Source organism: Aplidium turbinatum, chromosome 1 (assembly GCF_918807975.1).
Source record: "Aplidium turbinatum chromosome 1, kaAplTurb1.1, whole genome shotgun sequence".
In the NCBI taxonomy this organism is placed as follows: domain Eukaryota; kingdom Metazoa; phylum Chordata; class Ascidiacea; order Aplousobranchia; family Polyclinidae; genus Aplidium; species Aplidium turbinatum.
The window spans coordinates 50,964,499-50,988,865 of record NC_137472.1 but is presented as its reverse complement, the minus strand read 5'-3'; the positions used below and the strand labels follow the sequence as shown (position 1 = coordinate 50,988,865).

The window sequence follows — 24,367 nt, the reverse complement described above, 5'->3', positions numbered from 1 at the left end:
CCATGTAACGCTTTTTCACTACGAATTCAGCACAAAAAACTACCATTCCGTACTCGAAAGCGTTACGTAACGTTTTGCTTGAACCCCCTCCCCCCCCGATGTGACGCTAACGTAACGCTTTGCATAAACCCCCCCCCTCCCCCTCGAAGGCGTTACGTAATATTTGAACGTTCCCTAACTTGATGGGAGTTGTGGACTTATTGATCTCGACGGAAGTTCGATTCCAACTCAAGTCAAAGACGACCACAACTCTCATTAAATTAAAAGTGGAAGCATGAAGGGTTCGATGTACCTTATATCCGATGTACAAGATTTCCTTGCAAGGACTAACCGTTATGAGAAGTTTTATTCATTTCTAAAATTATTTATTCAAACAAAAGTTGGCTCAAAACAACAAATCAGGCACAAATAAAGACTAATGAATTTTCTCATCTATTCACTGGACCAAAAATCAGAACCAAACATGCCAACAAATAGCAGATAAAGGGATTAGTTTACATTTACATGACGAAATGCCATTCATTAGTGAAATGCATAGACGGAAACGCTTAAAAACCTATCACACCAAGTTGCCACGCAGCGTTACTGGAGAGAAGTATCAGTGCATCGTTTCAAATGAATGGTCATACCATATTTACACAGAGTACTAGTTCAACAGTGGCACAAGCAAATATCACGTCATGTATTGCTGACGTAAAATTAATCCGCCAATACCTTCGTGCGGTCTACAAAGTAGTTCACTTTGTAGGTCATGATGTGGCAAGGAAACAAAATCTAATGGAGTATCTTGGTGCCTGGCATGTGTCTACTAAGTAGAGTTTTATGCTTGAAAAATGAGAAATCGCCGAAGAACTAGTTCCTTTTGTTAAATTTCAACAAACAAAATGATTCACTAAGCAAATAGACAAAAAAAACATAAATAAGTGGCTGCTGGGTTTCATTTGAACACTCAAAGGTAAGCATACGGCAAACATTTTTTTTTTTGATACTTCAACAGCGCTCACCTGTGAAAAATAAAATGCAACTAACACATTAAACACATTTCACATATATTTTCTCTGGCATACAAAAGGAACCTCAAATTACATGAACTTTGAAAGGGTCATTAACCTAACCCTTACACTGACACAACAGCTCATTATTTATTAAACTTTGATATCAACCATCGAATAAAAATTGCTACAATAATAAAGTAATTTAGTGTTGACAGAAAGTATCATAGCTCTATAGTTGATTTCTTAGAAACAACGTGGAAAAACAGCAAACAACCTTAATTAAAGGCTAAATCAAACTAGAAGTTAACAAAATCAAAAAGTTCAAGAAATTAAAAACAATATAATATATTTGACTTCTAAACAGCTTTTCTGCACTGGCAAAGCTTAAACTTCCTAATTTTTTGTCAAATCATTTGAGAAATAGCTTTTAGATTTTTTCCAAGAAAAGCATTACGCAACAACAGCAGTTGATTCAATGAACTTTGTAGGCGTATTTTCATTCAACATATTGATAAAAATGTTCGCAAGCTCAAGTGAAAATACGCAACACGAATCCATCATTTCACCTTGATAAAAAAGATCATTATATTCAACGGTAAAAGTACATTGTTTAAAGCACGAACATAAACAATTATATTTATTTATAACAAGATGGTTTGTCTATACCAGAGGTGACGAACCTGCGGCCCGTCAAAGAATTTTGTGCGGCCCGCAAAACAATTTGACAATCGCTCATGCATTAAAGACAAAAGACATCTCAAAGCTGTTTTATGCCTTCACTGGTACACCTTTCCTTTGCTATTTAAGGTTTTTTATGCAGTTGAGAGTTGCTACATCGTCTGTTCGACCTAATATTGAACGCTTAGTCAAGCAAAAAACGTTCCAAAAATCCCACTAAGCAAAAAAATTCAATGATTCAATGTTATTTTTTAATATTTTATGCTTCAATGCTGCATTAGACAGCTTCAGCAGTATGATTCGCATGGGCTTTTGTTTGTTGTTTAAAAATGAAATTTCATTAACTGATTTGTTGTTTCGGAGCATAATGGTCGAAACATTTAGTCCACTTAAGCAAAAAGGATAGAGCCAAAAAAAAGAAGAAATCATTAAAATTAAACTGTCGTCATTATCAGTGCAAGTACCGTTGCTCTCCTTTTTGCTCTAGTTGTTTTGTTTTTATTTTTTGCTGTTGCATGTTTCGATTCTGCGTAAGATAATTTCAACTGTGTGGGTTTTATTACTTTCATCTGCCGTTTGTTACTTTTCGTGAATAATATCTTGAGTCGCTTCTAAAAGATTGCATAGTAGGTTACGATTAAAAAGTTGTGTGGCTCGATAACTCATGTGTAATTGACAAAGTGGCCCGCGACCGCAAAAAGGTTCGTCACCCCTGGTCTATACAGTGAAGGCTTACCTGCAGCCAAACAAACAATCGATTTACTGCCTCACACCTGCGATGCGTAGAAATACGAGATAGCCTACCCAACTACCTGCCAAGCGAGGTTGTGTGAAAGAAAAGTACCACCACGTATTTTTTTAATTTCAGCAAAAACAATATTTCCAATTTTTAAAGTAGTGGTCGCCCAAAGCTTGTCTGTTTAAAACTATCTTATTGTTTCAAGTTACACAAAATTTGTTAAAAACGATGTGTAATTATGTCACTTTACAATGAGATTGTAAATGTACTTACATTATTAAAACAAAAGAACATGCAGGTTGAGAACCCAAATTACTAAGCATTGACAAAAAAAACTTAAAGTAGCTCACATCGCAGGATGACAGAGCTTCATGTTTCAAGTGCTAAAGCCTGTAATTTCTTTTTGCGTTTCTTATCCGTTCTACGTGTTGGGCAGGTTAACTCTGCAAGGTCTAAGGTGATTTGATGAGAGATAACATAACCCTAGCTTTCCATAGCTAAGCTTGAGTCACCGCTACTGCAAATAACAATTTCGCTGATAAGTTTGAAAACACATCTGGCAACACTTTTGTTTAACGCCTACTTCGCTTGGCAATGTCACAACAAGGACATCGCGTACTTTTGTGAATCCCTGCCTCACACACAGGCATTATCATAGAAAAGATGGAAAGAAAGCGGCCAATTCTTGATACACTGCTGCTGAAGACAAATGCAAAATTATAAAATCAAGAATACTCAATCACGTCTGTTCAACCAAAGTCATAAGAACGTGTATGCCGGAACCCAACCTTATATGTTGTCGTCTGACATCATGCTTACCAGGGTAACAACAAAGGGGTTAATCCAAGTTGGAATAAGGTGCTAACGTTCTCCAGTAAGGTATGAAATTAGGCTGCAATACCTCATGGTAGGATTGCTGATACAATTTCCCATTTTCTTCGGATTGGTATTGGAATACTACACAGATTGTCAAATCTTTCTGTGCAAGCAAAGAATAATTTTAGTTAGAAAATGTAAATTACTTTGTACAATTTTTTAAGTAGATTTAGAACACAAGATTTCAGTACTAAAAATCAAAACAGTTTAGTTTACAAAATTTCCGCTGGACACTGAAATCAGTTTCTGTGTTTTGCGGATCTATTATTTTTAGTACAGTACAGTAAAACAACATAAAATTAAACACGCAAGCCAATAAAATCCTTGACCAGATTGTAAACAGACACTAATTGGAATATTTCCTGAGGTTTACGATCCATACAAGCGATTTTTAATATATTTTGGCATTTGCATTAATCTATATATTATACACTGTATGTTTAGGCGATGGCAACCTTTATACACACTACACAGGCCATGTCAACGTGCAACTTTAAATTTGACTGGAGGTCGATCTACCGGTATTAGTAACCAAAATTGTCAGTATAAGTTGACAGTTTGAGTAGTAGTCAATATAGATTTTCTGTATATTTTGTACGATTTTCAGCTACTTTTGTGCTTTTTTGTATATACCTTTTTTGCGGGAAGCAAGAAGTTGTGCCAAACCAATATGAAATTTCCAGAACTTTTTAACAGCAAACGAGTTATTAATTTACTGGGATATTTCAATAAAAAAACGTTAATATTCTTTATGTATTATACTGTATAACAATAATTTTCGTTGTTGTTAATAAAAAAATTCCTCTTACGTTTCTAACAGTGCCTGAGGCCTACTTAGCGTACCTAGACCAGCAGCGAGTGAGGTAAATGAGAGTTAAACTTACAGCGATGCATAGCTGCAGCTAAAGATTTTAAAATCAGCTTAATTGCACAATTTCAATGAACAAGCCGTCAGTGTACATAATTATTATTGCAAGCTATAACTCTGGTTCGGTTTGTGGGGATGAAATTTTTGCAAAGTAAAAAAGTGTAAACCGTTCTAAAGGTTGAAGAGCACTGCTTTAGAAAATTAGCTTTAAAAAAAAGGTGCTTTATAGCTGTTAATTCTCGCCACCAGAGAAATGTTCAAACCATTGCCGAAGAAGCCGAAAAAAAAAGAAACTTCTTGATTTATAACCAAGAAAACAAAAGACAAGAATCAGAACAGAGACGATTTTGGAGGAAACAAATACCAATTGGCGCCATGTTCCATTGGGGAATATAATTCAATTCAGTACCCATAAATAAACATAGTAACATCATGAAAACGATCTTCGTGACGTCGCATCGTTGCTTATTCATGAGTTATTTTCCATACACAGGAAATCTTGTAATTTTCCCCTTGCACAGCGTACTTATACATGACACAGTGGCCAACTCAGCCACACTGCAAATGGTATATACGTGACATGACACAGTTGTCTTTGTGGCAATGCAAATGACTGCCGCTGCAGTGCAGCAGCAAAAATTCTACGCTACACTTATTGCAAAGTAGAAAGACTTCCAGACATAATTACTGAAATATTGCTGAGTATACAGTATAAAGTATTGCTGAGTATAAAGTATACAGCTTGGCAAGACTGCGTATTTCGTGCTGCACGAAACTCAGCACTGCATCGATAAGTTTATTCATAAAATAAAACACATGACCAACTCAATTCTTCACTTAGGTTGACGAAATCGCTTTAAAGGTTGGCACTGTAGCAGTAAAACTCATACAACGTTTTGCAACTATCAAGCATGAGAACTTTTGCAGTGTAAAAAAATAGAATACAAGTAGGCTACATCAATATTAACACCATGTTATGCTTCACCTTCAGTCTTTGTAAATTTGATACTTCGAGAACATTCAAACTTCGAAACAAAGAGTTCGGGGGGACTTCCTGGCCCATTTTTGTGGATACCACTACGTCACCAAGACCCTGGAGAAATAACAAAGCATTCACATTGCTGAAGCAGTGTGGTTGATAGCAGAGTGGGATCAATTACAATTGAAGGTAATTAATTACACATTTTCATGTAATTGTAATCGACACTTTTAGTTGTGGTGTAATTGTAATTTAATTGTAATTGTGTAATTGTAATTTTAAAAAAAGGTCCGAATTACAATTATTTTTGGTAAGTTGCATGCATGATATCAGTACTTTTGTTGAGCTGCTAGCTGGGGTTCAAAACGGACTTCTACATTGCAATTTGATCTTTATCAAACACAATTCTACTTGTCTTTGATAAAATCAAACTCTCAAAAATTATCGATGATTTCATTTCTTACTTTGTCCTGCTTTGTCAACCCTAGAGACCTTCGCAACATTTTCATTTCTACCACTTGCATTTTCCCTTCAACTGTGTTTTCGTCAAGGCTACTGCCTGCATCCCACAAAACATTGCTGGTCTTAATATCATTTTATAAAGATTCCCCTTTAGCTTTTCTGGAACCTTTCTCTCACACATGACTCCTGTTATTTTCTTCCAAGCTCCCTATCATGCCTGGCATCTCTTTGTCGCTTGCTCCGCTCTCATGAACTGCCGAACAAAGATGTTTGAATTCTGATACTTGTTCATGTTCACTGTTTTTCCTTGCAGTTGTATTTTTGTCTCATTTTTCTTCGTCATTATCTTCTATTGACCTCTGGAGTTTGTGATATTCTGCTTTGCCTGCTTATTTTCATGACTCTATCTTCCATCGCTGTTCTCCAAGTCTCCAGCCTCTGTTACGCTTCTTCTCTCGTCTTTGCTCACAACACAACGCCGTCTGCAAACAGCATATCTCATGGTGCTTCTCTCTGGATGTTTCCTGTTAAGCAATCCATAATAACAGAAAAGAGGAACGGGCTGAGTGCAAATCCTTGATGCAACCTGACCGTTACTTCTAATTTCTGCGTGATTCTTGCCCTACACTTCACTCGCGTCCTACTTCTTTGGTACGTGTCTTGGATCAGACGGACACACTTCTCCACTTCTTTCATTCGAAGACAGTTCCAAATCTCCTGTGTTGGCACCCGATCATATGCCTTTTCTAGGTCGATAAACACGCAATGCAGATCTTCTTGTCCTTCTCTATATATCTCCATCAGCTGAGGCAACAGAAATATTGCCTCGGACGTGCTCCATCCCGGCATGATACCAAACAATGTAATTGCAGTGTAATTGTACTAAAACTATCTAACTGATCCCACTCTGGTTAATAGCACAAGGTTTAATTCAGATTTAGGATTCAAACAGCAGTTTTGTAGCTTTAGTCTTTAAAAAATACAAACAGACAAATATCACATCAAAAACACAAATCAATCAAAAACTAACCCGGTTAGCAAATCAACCCTGCTTTACGTGGGTTCAACGTCTGCAAAACAGAGGGTACTTACTTTAAAACAGCTAGGGTCAATGTAGGCTCCACATGTTAAACCATCCCTATGACTTGACAATCGAACAGCTATCTCAAATTTATTGGTCAGAAGTGACCTATAGCAGAATTCCACAATCGCTTTGCTTCCTATATGCGTGATTCGCGGTTTATTTTCCGTTTTCTCTAAAAAATTAAACAAATAAATGCACTTGATGAAAAGAACTCCATGGAGTTGACCCCAAGCCAAGATGTTCCCTACCTTTGTGTAGACACAGACCCTTTTCAGAGAGTCATCAGGCAAGTATATGGACCCCAAATATTTTTAAATAACTCTAAAATATAGGAATTTTGAAATTTAGATTTGACAACTTTTCTCCAACAATTGTGCATTCCTGGACCCCAAGTTAGAAACCACTGGTTTGGCTGGAATGTACTAAAGCAAAGATAGATTACAGTCCGGTATATTAATCAAATCCTATTTTACTTCATTGCTACAAAAAGCATACAACATTCATGATCAGTAATTGAATATTCTTGACTCGCTAGTGTGCACTATAAACAACAGCAAAATTTAGTCCAATGTTACCACAATAATGATTCACAAAACATAGTTGCTTAAGCTTGTCAGCCAAAGAAAAAGCATAAGGAAACAACTTTCACGTACCATGCCAGTGAAGCCATTTGCTTTGGGCATCGACAGAACCACTGCGAGGAACGATACGATCTGTAAGGCAACGATTCTCCGCTAACATGGTTTTGACTTCAGCAACCTGCAAACATCACCACCGTGCTGTTACGTCACAGTTTATGTCGCGTAAGAAAAAAATTAAGACTAAGCTGATAGATATTGGCTATTTTATCAAACTTGAGGTTGCAATAATTACCTTTTTTACACATCATTTAACGTGGCCAGATTGTTTTTATGCATTAATATCCTTAACGTAAAAAGGTGGTTATTGCTTTCAACATTTAATGGTAATCTAGCGTGCAGTCAGAAAAGGGCAAGAAATTGCATAAAATCATATGTAAGTCAACTAATCGGCTCTCTGACAAGCGATTAAACAAAGCAACTCTCCAACAGACAGAATATAACAGAGTCAGTGTTACTGGATACAAAAATCAACTTTTCAGTAAGAGCAAATCTCAAAACTTTTGATCAATTGAACAAAAGAAAAGATTTCATGGCAAAAGTAAGTTTGATTTCTTTCAGTTACTTCAAGTGAACACGTACGTACATGCCATACATTGTCATACCTGACGGCGGCTTTTCCCAACTTCATCTTGCATATGAGAAAGCATGTGGTTTACTCTCTCTGGCTTAGCCAGATGTTTGCGCAGTGATTCAACAAAGATGCCATACGTCAAGCCTGTCATCTCATATGCTTCCCGCGTGTCGGTCCTGCAAATATTCCAAAAAGTGACATCTGAAAACGTTGATTCAATGCAAAAAGGGCAGCTTATGCAAGTCGGTTCAGCTCAGTGAAAGCATGATTTCACATAACCTTGCCGTTTAAACTCATACAAAGATACAATGATTTGAAGAAAAAAATAACTGTACTTATACTTATAGATGTTAAAAACTTACGTGGCGTAGGCAAACACAACATTTTTAGGAAACGTGCTTATTGTCTGGGTGCTGGAATGGTCTTCGGGATTCCTGAACAATTAAAGTGTTACAACCTTGCGCCATCACAATCATCAACATTTTGTAAAGTTCTCTGCTCTTAGAGAAATCATGAAAAGCATTCACCAACGTTAAACTCAGTCAGAATTAGAAACCAATTCAGTAAATTTGCAACACGCTTTGCCCGTGAAAAGCTTGCCAGACATTAACTTGAAGTAATGACATTAAACATTTGCCAAGACTTGACTATTCTTTCTTTTTTTGTAAGACCGTACCTCGCTAAAACCGTATGGTAAAAGTTTGTTTAAATACAATGCCACAAAAAAAGAGGTAGCCAAAACAAATATAATAACGTTACGTAGGGGCAATGTATTCCTGCATACTAGAGTTGAGAGAGACACTCAATCAACATTACATAACCGTTTGTATGAATAGTTCCTCTTTGAGTTTTGTATGCCAACTTTCTAGCAGATGTTGGACTTAACGAAGTGGTAACTGGGGAAATCTGCGAGTCAGAAGTGTCAAAAGCTTCGTGAGCCTATTCAGGCTAAATTTAAGATTTCAAATTTGTCTGGAATTTCAAAATCATCTGCAATTACCAAAAAAAAAGGTTTTGTATGTGTCATGTTACACTATGAGGAAAGGGTTAACAAAAACATTATAATAGCAATATTACTTTGGGAAGAGAAGAAATAAAACCCAACAAATATGATCATACTTTGGAACGTGGTACTGGACTACGATACCTTAAAGTTCGTGGAAGTCGTCACCTACTGTAGTTCCTACACACTCTGACCTCAAATCAATGTACATGACCACTCAGTTTTCTCAAATTATTCAGAACAATTGACGCAACGTCATGTCGCAGTATGCTTACAACACTGTAGAAAACTAAAAAATGCTGGCACACAAGCCGAGTCTTGAAGAATACATTGCACACATAGAGATATTTGTTCAATCCGCCTTTTTGTATGCTACTTTTGTGTGTTAAATTCAATTATTCTGATCTCATTGGTTCCTTAAAAGGGGGATTGTGAACTCCGAATCTCAGCAGCTCAGCTTTCAGGAAAGCTGTGCTGTACTATTTAAGTGCATCTGCCCTGTCATCACGTCATCACTTTCGTTTGTTTATTTCGAAATATTTCGTTTCGACGCAAAACTATTCCTCTTCATATTGCTTCGAATTAAATTAGTTTTTAAACGATTTCGTTTTGACCAAAAACTTAGTTTCGAACATACAGTCTTAGTCTACACAAGTTGAATCAATGCCAAAATGATTTTGCTGGTTGGATGGAAATGCGAATAAGTTTCAACATCCTGAACACAAATATGGCGTTAAAAGTATCAACTGGCTCTATTTACAAACCTCTTTCGGCAAATATCTGATAGTATTAGCAATAAACTTGGCATGCTCCGTCGTTGGATATTTTCAAGCTCCCGAAACACATTGATGCAATCGCTATTTTTGAATGGAGATGGTGCATCAGTTGGGACGATGTGGCACATTCCGTCATTTTCAAAACCATGCCCACCAAAGTAAAACACACCTGTAGTAGTACAAAAGAATAACTGGTTAAGTCGCTCTATAAAAACGTTCAATCTTCCTTTTATACATGCCTAAAAAATCACCATCGCCATATTATAGTGAAAACGTTAAAGCAAGGGTTCTCAACCTTTTTCCCGTTTAGTGCCTCCAATCCTCTAGGCTAGGTTATAAATCAATCAGCCCGAACGCCCAGTAAGATGACACCAAATAAAATGGTAATATATCACCTAACTCGATAAGATGATACAAATGGTATTTACACATGATTAAAAAATTACTTCATATAGCAGGACCACAAATATAACCAACACTTTAGAACAGCATTTATTTCAGCAACACTGAACTTTAGTGTGAAGGCTGTGCCTATTAAGTCAATCCAGCTGCAGGAATGGTATTAGACAGACACACGAGTAAGACATGCTCCGCATCAAGTATCTCTGGGCTTCTTTCCGTGAACCCTTTGTGGGTTAACCCCGGGTTGAGAACCTATGCTTTAAAGGCTTAGAAAAGTTGCTATCCCACACAGCAAGTCAGTCCAATATCACGTTGATTCAACCACTGCAAACGTTGAATTTTGGAATAAGGTTTGTTTTGTTTGTCGTATCCAGGCTTACACCTGGTGGCTGAAGATTTTGATTAAGTGGACGGGAAGGCAAGGAAGCCAATCTTTGTGTCCACCTTCAGGCATGCCTTCAAGTGTCCTGCCACAGACACAGCCGCATGCTCTTGAGTAGTGTCGAACCGGCACCCTTTCGATTGCCGTTCCAGTGTTCTCACCACTCGGCTATGCAGCCGATAAGGTGATACGTGGTAACCGTGCAGAAGTCTCACGTGGTGCGTCAACAACAAAAAAGGATGAGAATCACTGATTTAAATGAAGGTGGCACTTGACTGATGCTTCAATCCTAGACGTTACTGAAAACTCAGTTTAAGAAACATACTTGAACTTAATTATTTTTAGTGCAACAACGCATGAAAAAATAAAATTTTAAAACTTGACCAATGACTATCCCTTTGATGAAAAGCATCACCGTTAAATGACACCTTGTTATGAACTCTAAGCATGCAAGCATTATATATATTTCTAGTTACAATATGACAGACAAAATGTGGAACACTACAACAAAGCACAAATTCAAGTTTAGTGATGTCTTACAGTAGCATCCTTCTGTGCACATTTCGCAAAGCCATTGAAGGGCCTTGTGTATTTCGCTAAAAGAAAGGTCGACAAATGATAACGTCTTGAAGTTGAGTTCGTTCTGCATAAGATTTAAACATATCAGTAAAACATCAAATCTTGTACACAGGAACAATCTTGACATCACGTTTTTTGTAAACCAATTTGTGAACCACCTCATCAAAAGGGTCTGCTACTATTCGGTGAGTCTGATTCGGTGAGTTCCTAACCTCTAACCCCTAACCCTAAAACGGCAATGATAATTAGGCTATGGTACCCAATAATTAAAAAAAAAATTGAAAAAATCCCCCGTTAAGGGATCGGACTCACCGAATCGGACTCACCGAAACGGGCCATTCCGTCATCAAAACCATCGAACTATAACTGCTTGAATGTTTATTTGAATTCTTCAGATAAATGTTGACAAAAATTATAGTTTCTTAACAGTGCAAAGTGAATTTGCAAAGATGGTTGACAACCAAAATTAAGGCCGAATAACATAATATTCAAACTACAACAAAACCAAAACAAATTCACACGTTTTTGTTGCAACTTTGCGTCCAGAGCTGTGGAGTCAGGTGAAAAATATACTTCGACTGGTTGATTTATAAGTGGCCGATTTAGTGGTGTCAGATTTTTTTAGGGCTGCCAGATGTTTTTTTACTTTTTGTCTTTTTTCATTATTTAATTTCAGAAAAGTTGTGATCGCAATTGAAACGGCGACTTTCACAAAAACTGTCAAGAACAAAAACTTCTTTTTTTTGGCAAACTGTTAGAGCGCAATTCAAAGAACAAGAAACAATATTTTAAAAAATGATGGCAAACAAAAATCTTATTGTTCATTGTTTTGCATCAAGCCGGAGTAGGCCTTTTAGTCGACGGCAACTCCGAACAGAAGCGAACACGCCAAAAGCCCTCTGACTCCACAGCCCTGCCTGCGCCCCCAGTCAAGAAAAACAATCACTATACTCATCTTACTGCCATATACTTGCAACTGAATCAGCCTGATATCGTTGCCAAGCTAGGTTAGGGTTTCATCGAAGCGTGATCTCTCATGGCGTGTTTAATGTTATTGTTACACAATTAAATACAGATATAAGTTAGTTAATCTTGTTTTTGACAGTAAACAATGCAGCGTGGAGAATGTTTCAAATTTTTGTTAATTTCATTATGCAATATGCATATTAGAGATTAAATAGCATTTACTGATAGGCTTTTCCAGGATAAGAAGTAACACTAACAGTATGTCAAGAAAATTCAAAGCAACGTAAAACGTTTGCAAACTTTACAGCTAAACTAACCTGAAGTATATCTGTCAACACTTGTGCATCTCGTGCAGTAGCAGGCAATCTTGTATGGTTTGCATAGCGTCCATTTGCAATCACAAGAGCAATTTTATCAGTGGCAAAATATTCAGAATCGTCAACACCTGCATGAAGATGAATTCACTCACAAGTGTGCATTGTGTGTGTGCATGAAGTGCATTCACTCAAATATACCAAGTTCTAAGATTTAAGAAAAGCTTGACACAGAAAATGAGGCAGTAAGCAGACAACTAAAAAAAATGACAGTCTTTCTTCATGGAACAATGTCAGTCTGATGATACAAGATGAACTTGCAAGAAATTGGAATGTACTACGGTAAGAAACCAATAAGCATATATCATATGCCGATGCACAATTTTCTACAAAAAGAGATATAGCTTTAAGTTCAGTAGCCTACGTACACTACCTAAAAAATAGCAGATAACTTATGTTTCATTAAAAATTTGAATACGTAAACAGTAAACACATATATATATTACTAAATTACCTATGCTGACAAAACTCCATTTGGACCTCACTACTACAGGGTGTGGTGTATTAGATTTAATTTGACAACAATAATATCCTTCATGATGGATTTTTGCATCTGGTATCATCAAAATTGGTGATTTTTCATTTGGCAGAGGAGCAAACATGTGGTACCATTGGTAGGACAATTCAAAAGAGGATTTACCACAACACCTTATCATAATATCATCCCCTTGTTTTAACTGGTAGATGTCATTAGGTTGTGTAGTGATGGTTATTGAAACCTAAAGCAAAACAAGAAAAACTATTGACAATTTGACATATATATATACTTTTCTATGTTAGTACAGAAGCATAATTAGCATATATATATACACTACAGTCAAACCTTTTCAAACGAGAAATCATGAAAATTCAAAGCATATGATTGAAACCCGATATGTTTGAACTTCAAGGTTTGTCTATTTGGGTTAGAATTTCTAGTTTGGTCTATTTGGGTTGAGATCAAGTCAAATAAATGTGCTTAAGCAGGTGTCATCAAATGAAAAAAAGAACTTGAAACTAATATTAATAAAAAAAGTTTTCATTAAAAAGGTGATCTGATAGTGAAGCATACACTGACAAAGCAAAGACTGAGCAGAAGTCCTGAGTTGATTTTTGTTAACTAAGGTATATAGTTCAAGAAAATAAAGCTGATTTACAACGATTGGCTCAAATGCAACCTATCAAATTACAGCAAACATGAAGAAAGTTAGCATGTTACTAAGTATGCTGCGCATTGTATCCAATCCTCAATACGAGGAAGGAACATAAATACATAATGATGATGATGAAGTATGCTGCATAAAAGACTGCAAATAAAAACAGACCGAACAAATAGATTAAACTAACAGCCGGGTGGTGGTTGTTGGTCATTTCTGGAATGGATGTTTGGTGAAAGTTATGATCATAATTATGAGCAGGAAAGGCAGGTAGAGAGAAGCCTGGCATCACTTGTTGACTTGATTCTGATTCGGGATGAAAAAATCTATCTGCAATTATCAATCAAAAATAAAATTGTGTCAATGTATTAAATTGCTCACCTATAATGTGTTGTGAGTTGTAAAATTAAAGCTGAAATCACAAAGTAATATCTGCAGGACAAACCCCAGCTTAGCATTCTACTACGGTATATTGTAAAAACGAGCAGATCTGCAGTTTTCCATGCCATATATGCCCTAACAATAAATTGTATACAATATAAATAGAAAAATTTTTGCAGTTATTTTGTCAGGTTGAAGTAGGCTTTGTAAAAATGTTAATTCAAACGCAGTTGCTGTTCTTACCATATATATTATGCAGTATGCACCTGTTCACTCAAGCATAATGTTTTTCTTTTCTCGCCTTCTCTTCTCTCAACAAAAAAATACGTTTACATTTACAACCGCTAAACCCTACTAAGTTTAGCTTGAATGCCTTTGGCTCGTAATGACTTCATCGGGTTAAGATTACAAAGGGCCTTCCCATCGGTTTGACACCGTCTAGGAGCATTTTTTTTTCATTTTATTAATAATAGTGCTTTTTTGCTACTTCCAGCTGTAACAGTATAAATAATCAGATTTAGTGGTTGGCATTTTTTTAATTTTGCTAAGTTGGAAATTTTGTCTTGATTAATTTTCGTTTGCCAAAAGAGGTTGATCACGCTTGCTGAACACACTTCCATGTGATCTTTACTGAACAACTGTTTGCTCCAGGTCACTGAGACAAATTTTTTATGTTATTTGCTAGCCAAGTTTACGAAAATGACTGATTTTATGCACTCTATTTTTATTATTAAAAATTAACAATAGCCTACTTATTTAAAGAAAATAGTTTTATCACATGTGTTATTTTCTGAATGCTGCCATCTTCATACGTTTATTAAAGCATGCGCAACTTTACGTTTTGCATTGGTGCGCACAAATATTAGGAGCATACGTAACAACACACCTGAGTGCATAATTAAAATTATCATCTTGCTTGAGTGAACAGGCGCAAATAGCCTCTGCCTCATGAAAAACCATATGATATTATTTAGACATTTCAATCATTGTTTATGCAACACTGAGATTTTTATTTTGGAGATACAAAAGTCATGTTACAATCTTTAATTTCACATCAAAAATGAAAAAATGAGATTTTAACGGATTGTTATAATAACATCTGTGAGAAAAATTTTGATACCGTACTGCTTTACAATTTTAAGAGCTGGTATACAAGTCCCCCCCCCCTCCTTGGTAACTCATGACAAATACAGGACTCGACCAAACATATAGGGTGAAACTACTTTACCTTTGCTTTACTGATCACACACTTCATTCTACAATTCCACATGTTTTGGTCAATTCCTCTTTGTCATGAGTTATCGGTACCAAGGGGGGGGGGACTTGTATACCAGCTCCCAATTTTATAAAAACTCACATTACATAAGCCCACACTGCTACAAACATTAACATACTTAAATGCTGGGTAAACATGTCCAAAGAGCAGGAGCATGGTAAAGTTTTCAAATACTGTAAAAGTATTCCAACGGTGACATTTTGTTGACACAAAAAATTCAAAAAAGGAATGGAATTGTCTTCAGGATGCTGTGCAAACTCGTTATAATCTTCTTGCCTTAAAAACAAACAAACCAACAAAACTAGTAAATTGCCGTAATAAATACTAATTTTAAATGATTTTTGTTATCCTGAACATTGCACAAATATTTTTGTCAAAAATACTTCAAAGTCAATAGCCTAACAAACACAAGATCATTACAAAAAGCATAAGATGTGTGGTATTTCATACCTAATTATATTAAACTCATTGTTGTCGTAAATATTAGATTGTAAGATTTTCCAATTACTTGGCCCAGGCTTGTTTAATGACTTTGCCAAGTCATGTATCACAATCTTCGGAAGAGTTTGAAGTAATACTCCATTAAAAAAACACTGTTTGTCAGAACTGGAAGTCATTAACAAATAGCCTATGTAAAGTGATATACTAAAACCAAACAAAACTGTCAGGCTATCTTATCAAAATAGATTATTTAATCACAGATAGTAAGTCATAATATTTATAACAGACAAGAGTAATTTATCACATGGTGACTAAACTGACTACTCCAGGATTTCAGGTTCTCTGGACATCAGGTTCTCTGGATTCCTGCTCCACTCCAACTCAAAGTCTGTGCCAAAGTCACACTCAGTGGCGTAGCCAGAAAAAAATTTTGGGGGGGGCCAATTATTTGATGAATTGAAGAGAACGACAAAATGTTTGATTTAAGACATCACCACCTGATGTGCAGTGGCGCATCCTGGTGGGTTAATCAAGGGAAGCAATAAAGCTGGCGGGGGGGTTAGAGTGTGCCGAAGGCACGCGTATTCTAGGGGGGTCCGGGGGCATGCTCCCCCGGAAAATTTTTGCAAAATTACACTTAAATAATGGATTATAACGCTTTCTGGAAACACTTTCAGGGTAATATTTGTATGAAACTTATTAGCAGATAAACAGCTATTAACTTATTAAAGGCAGCTCTTATCTACACACAAACGGGCAAAAACTGCGGCTAAAATTAGAGAACACAAAAAACTCAGCTACACAAAAACCCTACAGAGTAAGCGATTCTGAAATTGCTTCCACAGATTAGTTAAAAGAAGCGTAAATCGCGTAAACTTTGCGCGATTTACGATTTGCAAAATTTATTGGTGTCTTTTTGTGTGTCTAAAACAAGTCCTGGGGGGTGTTAATAGCCAGATGTCTTGGAAAACAATATAAATTTATACAAATTATATTATATTTTCAACAAAGGGTTCAACTTCGGAATCCAAACTTTGAAAATTTGGGGGGGGCCATGGCCCCGTTCGCCCCCCCCTGGCTACGCCTATGGTCACACTTATTGAAAAAAACGTAGTGGCTGCATTTATGGCGCCGTAAATACAGCTGTTCCATGCCTTTTTTTTAATCTTTACGTCGCTTTTACTGCGCATGCGCGCTGGTGGGTATTTTTTCTTCTTTCTCAAAATAACAAATGAAAAAAAGTGCATATATAACTTCTAAATTCAACTGCTTTTGCAAAGTGAATTCGTGGCGATCTTTGTCAGGCTCGTACTCCCAAGCACTGGCGCCGACTTACGGGTTACAGGGTAGCCACGCTAACCCGGTAAATAAAAAACAAGCCTAAAACAAGCAAATCAACACAAAAACAAGCACAATAAATGAATAATTTGCAACCAATTTGTCCGCCCTGATAGCTCAGTTGTTTAGCACGTGACTTCGTGACTGAAAAAGCTTCAAAATCAAGCGGCACTGGTTCGACTCTCGTGGTGTGTGCTTGAGCAACGCATTCTAAGGGCTGCTCTCCATTCAGCGGCCCATAGTGAATGGAATAATTCTCCGGCAATAACACTTCAACAATGGGAAACTTCACTCGGTCAAACTCAGTAACCAGCCTGGCGACAAAAGCCTCTACAAGTAGGCCAAGGTTACAAAACTACCAGGAATAACCTATCCAGGCTTTGTCAGTCTGATGATAAAAATTCAAAACCAATAACAATCAATATCAATCACACAATTTGACAGTAAAAAACTTTAAATACAACTTTTGTAGTCCATACATTACGTTTATTTCAAGAATGACACTTATTCACGCAATTCCCATGCCATAATTATATTGAAAAGAAAGGATGCAATGTTGAACACAATAAAAACTTCTAATGTCAATGTACCGAAAAAAAAACAAGTTATATTTGCACAAATTAAGTGGATTCTATGATTTCAGCATTCCGACGCGACGCCAGTGAAGCGAAGCGCGTGACGTCAAATGAAGCTCTCGGGCAACCTATACACACCCGCAAGAAGACAAACAGGGCCAACCGTTTGACTTCTGATTAGGATGTGAGAAAGGTAGCCTACTGAAGACACGCTATAACAACGACACAATAGTACAGAGGTGAAGGCGGTAGAGACGGTGAACAAAATTAATGGAACAGCAAAGCCGGATCTTTCCCACGCGAGCGCCAACAGTTTCTCTGTTCCTGGATTGAGCGGCTGGTCTGCTCTGACGATAGGGCGAGGCAGAGGGTCTCATGCAGCGGACATTCGGCCAGCAAAAGGCTATTCTGCTCAACAAAAATTATACGATTATTAGTGAGGGCGATGATAAACCTAAGCAGTAGCCTACGGTTATTTTCCATAGGCTACCTATGGGATTTTTGATTCGGACTTTGGTCTCACGTCGCGTCAAACATCCATAGGTGGGCAGTAGAGCGCTAATTTTGCAGAGCCGCCACTATAGCGCTACTAAATTTTTTGTTAGAGTAGCAGTTGTAGTGGGGTGCTATTTTAAGTTAATTTAGTATAAGTCAAGACAAAGTAGCGGGGAAAGCACGCTACTTTTATGGATTAGCAGCAGTGGCGCCGGCAGAGGGGGGGCAGGCGGGGCAGCTGCCCCCCCAATGTTTTGGGTACCATCTTTTTAATTTTTTTATATTATTACATATTGTTATTTTTTTAAATATTTGGATCCCAACCTAAAGTAAACTCAAGTCGCAAGGGGGGGGGGGGGGGGGTGGTAAATGCTATCTCTTTTATTTTAAACTTGCTCTTCTTGCTGCTGTTATTATTACGATTTTGTGATTCTATTCACGTACTTCGCCTGCTGCCTGTCACGCATTGTTACCGGCTGTTCAGTGTTCAGCAGATTGGCTCTTGCTTGGTTCTTGAGTGGTGGCAGTGCATACAGCAGTGGGTCATTCAATGTTTCAAGGATATAATATACATTTAACTCAACGAAGTCTACTAAAGTAATATAGTAGCCTAAGTAACCAGTGGTTTGATGACTATCTCTGGCTGGAGTATTCAGAAGCTAAGGATGCCACATTTTGCTTTCCCTGTCGAGTTTTCAACAACTTGGTGTGTTATAGCCCTGTTAATATTAGTTAAAGTTTATTCTATTAAACTGCAATTATGCTCCATCGGTGTTAAATGATTTTTTATTCTTAATGTTTCTTTATCCTATCCACGAAGATTTCATGCGTAATATAATGACGATAAAGTTTTAAACACAAAATGAGCGAACAATTACATTGTATACCTATTAAGATGCAAAAAATGCAGTATGACGAAATAATGCAACTAAAGTCAACATGTTCCTACGTTTATTGGACGTTAAAATACGTTTCACTTGTAGTAAAATTCTTTTCTCATTCTTTTATTTCTGAAGATATTGCGTTGCTTATTGCCTTTAAATTGGAACACTTGCATCCCCACGAGCAAGATTGTGCATTTTTTACATCGATTCAACGCCCTACAACGTTGAATCGATGTAAAATCAGCAGATTTAGCTGGCTGGGATTGGCGTTTTAATTGATTATTTTTACTTTCAGTGAAGCTTGTTTTTACGTCTAATAAATGTAGAAGCATGTTGACTTTAATTGTATTGTTCAGTCATACTGCATTTTTGGCATTTTAATAAGAAATGTAAAGATTGTTCTCTAATGCTGTATTTTAAACTTATCATTTGATATTGTGCATTTTCCTGATGAAATCTTCGTGGATAGGAAGAAGAAATATTAAGAATAAAAAATCATTTAACACCGGCTGAGTATTTATTGCAGTTGAACTATACGCCCGGTGGCCGTCACAGTAGCCTATATTTATTCCATTAACTTTTATTAGCCTCAATTCTCACAATGTCATTGGCCCCGCATGTGTGCACCTCTGCGTTTGATATATCTATACTATGTTTTGTCATCTGTATTTTCCAAGCATGGAAAAACGTTTTCACAGCGTTTCAGTGCAGTATTTGATAATTTCTCTGGCAACTAACAGACTAGTCAAAATCATGAGGCATATTTAACTAACAGACTGTTGGATATCAGAAAGTGCATTTGTAAAAAATGGTTTTTCAATCTGGAAAAAGCTACGCAGAATTTCGCTAGCCATGGCAGTTGCAAGTCCCATACGGAATCAAACTGTCATTTATTTTTAATTTTATTTTGTTTCATCAGATCAGACATGTCAAAAATGTGGGACCTTTGGTACGCTATATTGTAGTAGACAATAGCAAAAGAGAACAAAAGAAATTAAATAATATATCACTGTCTTGCACCAGTGGCGTAGCCAATGGAGGGGGGGGTTTCAACTTTTCAAATTGAATTCAAGGATGTTAATACATTGTCTCCAAGAAAAGCTATAGCCTATGATGTAATTTCACGTCAAACTGTGCAAGGATGCAAGCCATCTGTAACTGCTGAGATCGCTTGTTCGATCTAGTTTAACGTCTAAACAGCTATTCGTTATACAAAACTTGAATATATAAGAAATAAAGTAACTTCATTGTCTCAAAGCTTTTTGTTTGACACTCATCAAGATGTATGACGTCTATGACGTTACATTTTCTAAACTTTGGGTTGACTTTAAAGCATAAAAGTTAGTGACTTACCGGAATAAGATCGCTTTTTGGATCAACCAAGGAGAAAATTGATAAATACTAAAACTATAATAATCTCGCAAAAAAAAGCAATCAACCTAGGCTATGTCTCTAAAACAAAGTTTGCCTAATTTTAAACGAAACTGCATTAAAAGAGCGAGTTTTGCCAATACCAAACATTCAAATATCTCAGCCAAGAATTAGCAACAAGAAAACATAGAGACTCAGCTTTATTTCCGAAAAATGCCGAAGAAAACATGATCTTATCCTTTTGCTATGCCACCGGACAGCACCATTTTACAGGAATATTCATACCCACAATTTTGTTGAAAATGCTCTCAGAATGCACCAAACTAAAAGTAATTTTTTAAAATTTTCTGGGGGAGGTTTTCTTGTTTCATTAATACAGTAATACTGTACTCAACACCCACACCCCCTTTCAAAATTCCAAACTACGTTACTGTCTTGGTGTCTTGCACTGTCAATATTTTGCCCCCCCAATGTTGAAGGTCTGGCGGCGCCACTGATTAGCAGCTGTTAGTGATAGCGCATTACTTTAATTCAAGTAGCTGTAGCGGGTATAGAGCGCTAGGCTACTTGTAAAGTAGTAGATGCTTGCCTCTGCAAACAACCCAGTAGATGTGGATCAATTCAATTTTTATTTTTTGCTACTGGCGCAAACATGTACAGAACGACAAAGTAAACATACGAATTTGACACCAACAAAAGGAAAAGATGGCAAAACCAGTGCCCAATGGTTTGTCTCTTTTTACATTCATCCAACGTTAGCACACGTTGTGTCATTGTGAAAGAGTTTTGATAAGTCGTTTTAAAATTCTGCTTAGATATGTTTTTTGAAGATTTATTACTTTGTGGATTTTTTGGACTTGTGTAGTGAAAATCCTTAACTATCGTTTGGCAACGCTACAACAAATCACGTGACATGTTTTTCCCGCGAAACGGCATCACTACAGGTTTTCTTCCCCCATCCCCTTCCCCTCTATTCGGTGTCTGACTGTCTGTCCTGTTGGGAATTTACCAGTGACCAGTCCCAGATACTAAGTTTGTTTTCATTTTAGTTTTTGTAAACAGAGAAACAAAAAGCACATGTGGTGTGAAAATAATTCTTCTCATTCAAGATTCTACGTACGTTCTTGACATGTTCGCGCCAGCTATGAAAAATTGAATTCAATCATGTCTATAATGATGACCTGATTCTGTGTACTTTTGATTTTTTCTATACTATGAGGTCGATGTGCGTATTTGCAACCATCGAGGTTATTGCCTCCACTTTACAAATTTGTAAATATTTTGCAAGTAAGGTAAGCTTTTTTCAGAAATTCAAACCACGAGTCTGAAGTCACAAGATAGATCTGCAAATTCATTCTAAAATTCAATAGAAGTGTGCTCAGTACTTTGTTTTTGCATTGAAAATGTGTTTTGGATCTAATTTAATATGGAATTGTCCAGTTCTGAATGAGAAAACTTTTTACACTCTTTCAACAGATTTGACAAGTAGTCAATAGGGTAACTAGAGGCTTAATAGCCTAACGTTTGATTCCACATCATTGTTAGCATGGGCTCCGTTAGAGGGTGGGCCGCGGGGGTGATTACCCCCCACCAATTGGAGTGGGGGGGTAACTAATGCAAAATTACCCCCCCACTAATGTAGAGATAAAAATTCAATATTTATATTTTTTCTACTTTTATGGTTTATTTTTATTTTGTTGCACAACTTTTTAGTTGTGTGCTTGGAAACTCCGACTCGCAAGACAACGCAAATATGCAATAGAGACCTGCATAATGCTATGGGAATTGTTCAGGAGCTAAGTAGTTTGCAAAATCAGTCTGGCAAGTTCAAAATCGCCCTGCAGGAAGAATCCCACCATGGCTTGCACACTTTGTGCCCAACAAGATGGCTGACACGTGTAGGCTACCGGCCATTTCTTCAGTGTTGTCAAACTACGAGCCTTGCTAAACACACTTCAAAATTTCAACAATGTGAAATCATTAGGCCTTTATTCCCAATTATTGCAAGGCAACACATACTTTGCATTGCAGTTTTGCCAAGTTTTTTTCAAACCACTTGAAAAGATAACTGGCCTGTTGCAGATCAAGTCTTATACCATCAGCGACATGATGGAGCTGGTTGACAACGCAAAAGTTAATTACCAGAGTCTTAAAAATGAAAAACAATTTATGCAGTTATACAAGGAATCTCAGCAGCAAGTAGAAAGCTTAGGCTTAGCTAAAGTCCAAATTTCAAGAAAGCGCTGTGAGCAAAGTGCTTCCCATGACCTCGCTTTTCATTACAGAAGGCAGTTCTATGCATCTATTGACAGCATAGTGCAAGGCCTCACCCACCGCTTCAATGGCAAAGCAATTAAAACTCACCAAATGCTTGAAGTTTTAGTACTGTATCTGGCACAGTCAACGACAGTGCAGTTACAGCGTTGAAACGATATGGCTTGGACGTGAAAATTTTGGGCCAAGATTTAAGCCACTTCCATCAGAAATTTGGGCCGATCAAGTATGTGTGCGATGTTCAAAACAAGTTAATAGGACTTAGGCCTATTATTGTCAAAGAGTTTTATGCCAGTGTGGAAAAACTTGTAAAATTGCTATTGGTCAATGGCCCTTCTTCTGCAGAAGCTGAAAGCTTGTTTAGCTCGCTACGCCGCTTAAAACCATGGCTCCGAAGCACAATGACTGCTTCAAGACTCAATTTCATTGCCATGGGCCATGCCCATTAAGTGTATTTAGATGAACTAAGTGTAGATGAAATCTGCAAAGAATTTTTTTTTCAACAATGCACAAAGATTGAAAGTCTTTGGCGACTTCTGACAGTTCTGTTATTTCTTATACGGCGCAAATGGTAGGCCCTCCTGTAGTATCGATCAAGAGTCTCCTTATTTTCAGTTTTTGTAAACGTTAATGCATTTTAGCTTCTTCTTTTTTTCTGAGTTGAATGTAGGCCTAACCCTAGATGCTGAAACGTTTCATTTCACTGTGAATGATATGGCACAGGTTGTGGTGCTGTACTCATGTAATTGTAAATTAAGTTTTATAGATTCCAGCTTTGACCTCAACGCTTTTGGACTTTTAAATCTAACCTTTTACGGTAGCGACTGAAGTGCAAAATTTGGAGGACTTGAGCCAAGGAAGAATACAGAGAGGGATTTTGCGTTAGTCCCCTCTACCAGTTAAAATTGTCTCAAAACCTCAAAAAAATGTTAAAAAGCGTTTGTTCGTGATTTCAGATTCGTTAAAAGAATTTTTCTACTTTAACATGCTGAAAGGCAAAAATTTTGCGTCTTCGGCGCGAAACATGCGCCCTAAGACACTGTATAAGAAACTGAAGCTTTCAGTAATGCGAACGAGGTCTGGGGAGCGACCTTCCAGAAGTATATGTGATGCGATAATCCAATAAGCCCCTGTCGATGTCAAAACATTGTTCCCGCACCTGCTTAAATTACCCCCCCACTCTCAGGAAGTGTCCGGAGCCCCTGATTGTTAGCCAAAAACTCTTCAGTAAATGAGCACGTTTCAAATAAATCATTTTCAATCTTTTGTTTCCAGATAGGCTATTTAATGTTTTGATAAATGTGCTAATTTTAGATTTCAGTATAAAAATTTTAATATTTTTTTCTTTAAAGGACAACTTTAGTTCATTCAGTTTTTTAAGCAAACCTGACAAATAACATAATTTGAAAACCCTGATGCCTTTACAATAACGACAAACCAAGTCTTAACTTTTTTCCATTGGAAAAATCATGACTTTATTTTTTAACACTAATAGCTTTTTTAAAGCTTTGGCTTTAGTTTTGAAACCCACGTTTACAACATGCAGCAAAAGGGTTTTTAACTTTTAGGCCTGAACTCCCATTTCATTTCACTACATAAATTTTCAAAATACTGGTGTTGAGTGCGTGACTAATAAAATTGATAACTTTCACAGCATTTTGCACAGAAGTGTTAATAGCTTATGCCGTACTTTGTGTAAAATTTGTATACTATCTACGACCCCAAAAGTTTGTTATGTGACCTCTCAAGAGGCCGTGACCCCCAGTTTGGGAAACCCTGAACTAATACTTTCAACAAATAGATTCAAATTCTAGAAAAATG

The 24,367-nt window shown here is 37.0% G+C and overlaps 1 protein-coding gene across 1 annotated transcript; it reads right to left on the bottom strand.

Moving 5' to 3' along the window:
• Positions 1-349: 349 nt before the first annotated feature.
• On the bottom strand, positions 350-20,505 carry LOC145782498 (mucosa-associated lymphoid tissue lymphoma translocation protein 1-like). Its single transcript, XM_082594299.1, has 13 exons — positions 20,255-20,505; positions 15,287-17,930; positions 13,702-13,841; positions 12,830-13,094; positions 12,319-12,446; positions 10,997-11,099; positions 9,661-9,841; positions 8,256-8,327; positions 7,925-8,069; positions 7,335-7,440; positions 6,690-6,853; positions 5,142-5,249; positions 350-3,391 (listed from the first exon to the last, which is right to left on the bottom strand). Exons 2-13 carry the CDS (start codon positions 15,303-15,305, stop codon positions 3,251-3,253), a joined length of 1,572 nt encoding a protein of 523 aa, XP_082450425.1. The 5' UTR covers positions 15,306-17,930; positions 20,255-20,505; the 3' UTR covers positions 350-3,250.
• Positions 20,506-24,367: the final 3,862 nt, after the last annotated feature.

What these genes read in the sequence shown, in the direction of transcription:
- LOC145782498 (XM_082594299.1), bottom strand. An exon ending in TGTTGACAGATATACTTCAG is followed by an intron (nt 11,100 to 12,318) that starts GTTAGTTTAGCT and finishes AATCTTATGCAG; the next exon opens with AACGAACTCAACTTCAAGAC. An exon ending in TTGGGAAAAGCCGCCGTCAG is followed by an intron (nt 7,441 to 7,924) that starts GTATGACAATGT and finishes TGATGTTTGCAG; the next exon opens with GTTGCTGAAGTCAAAACCAT.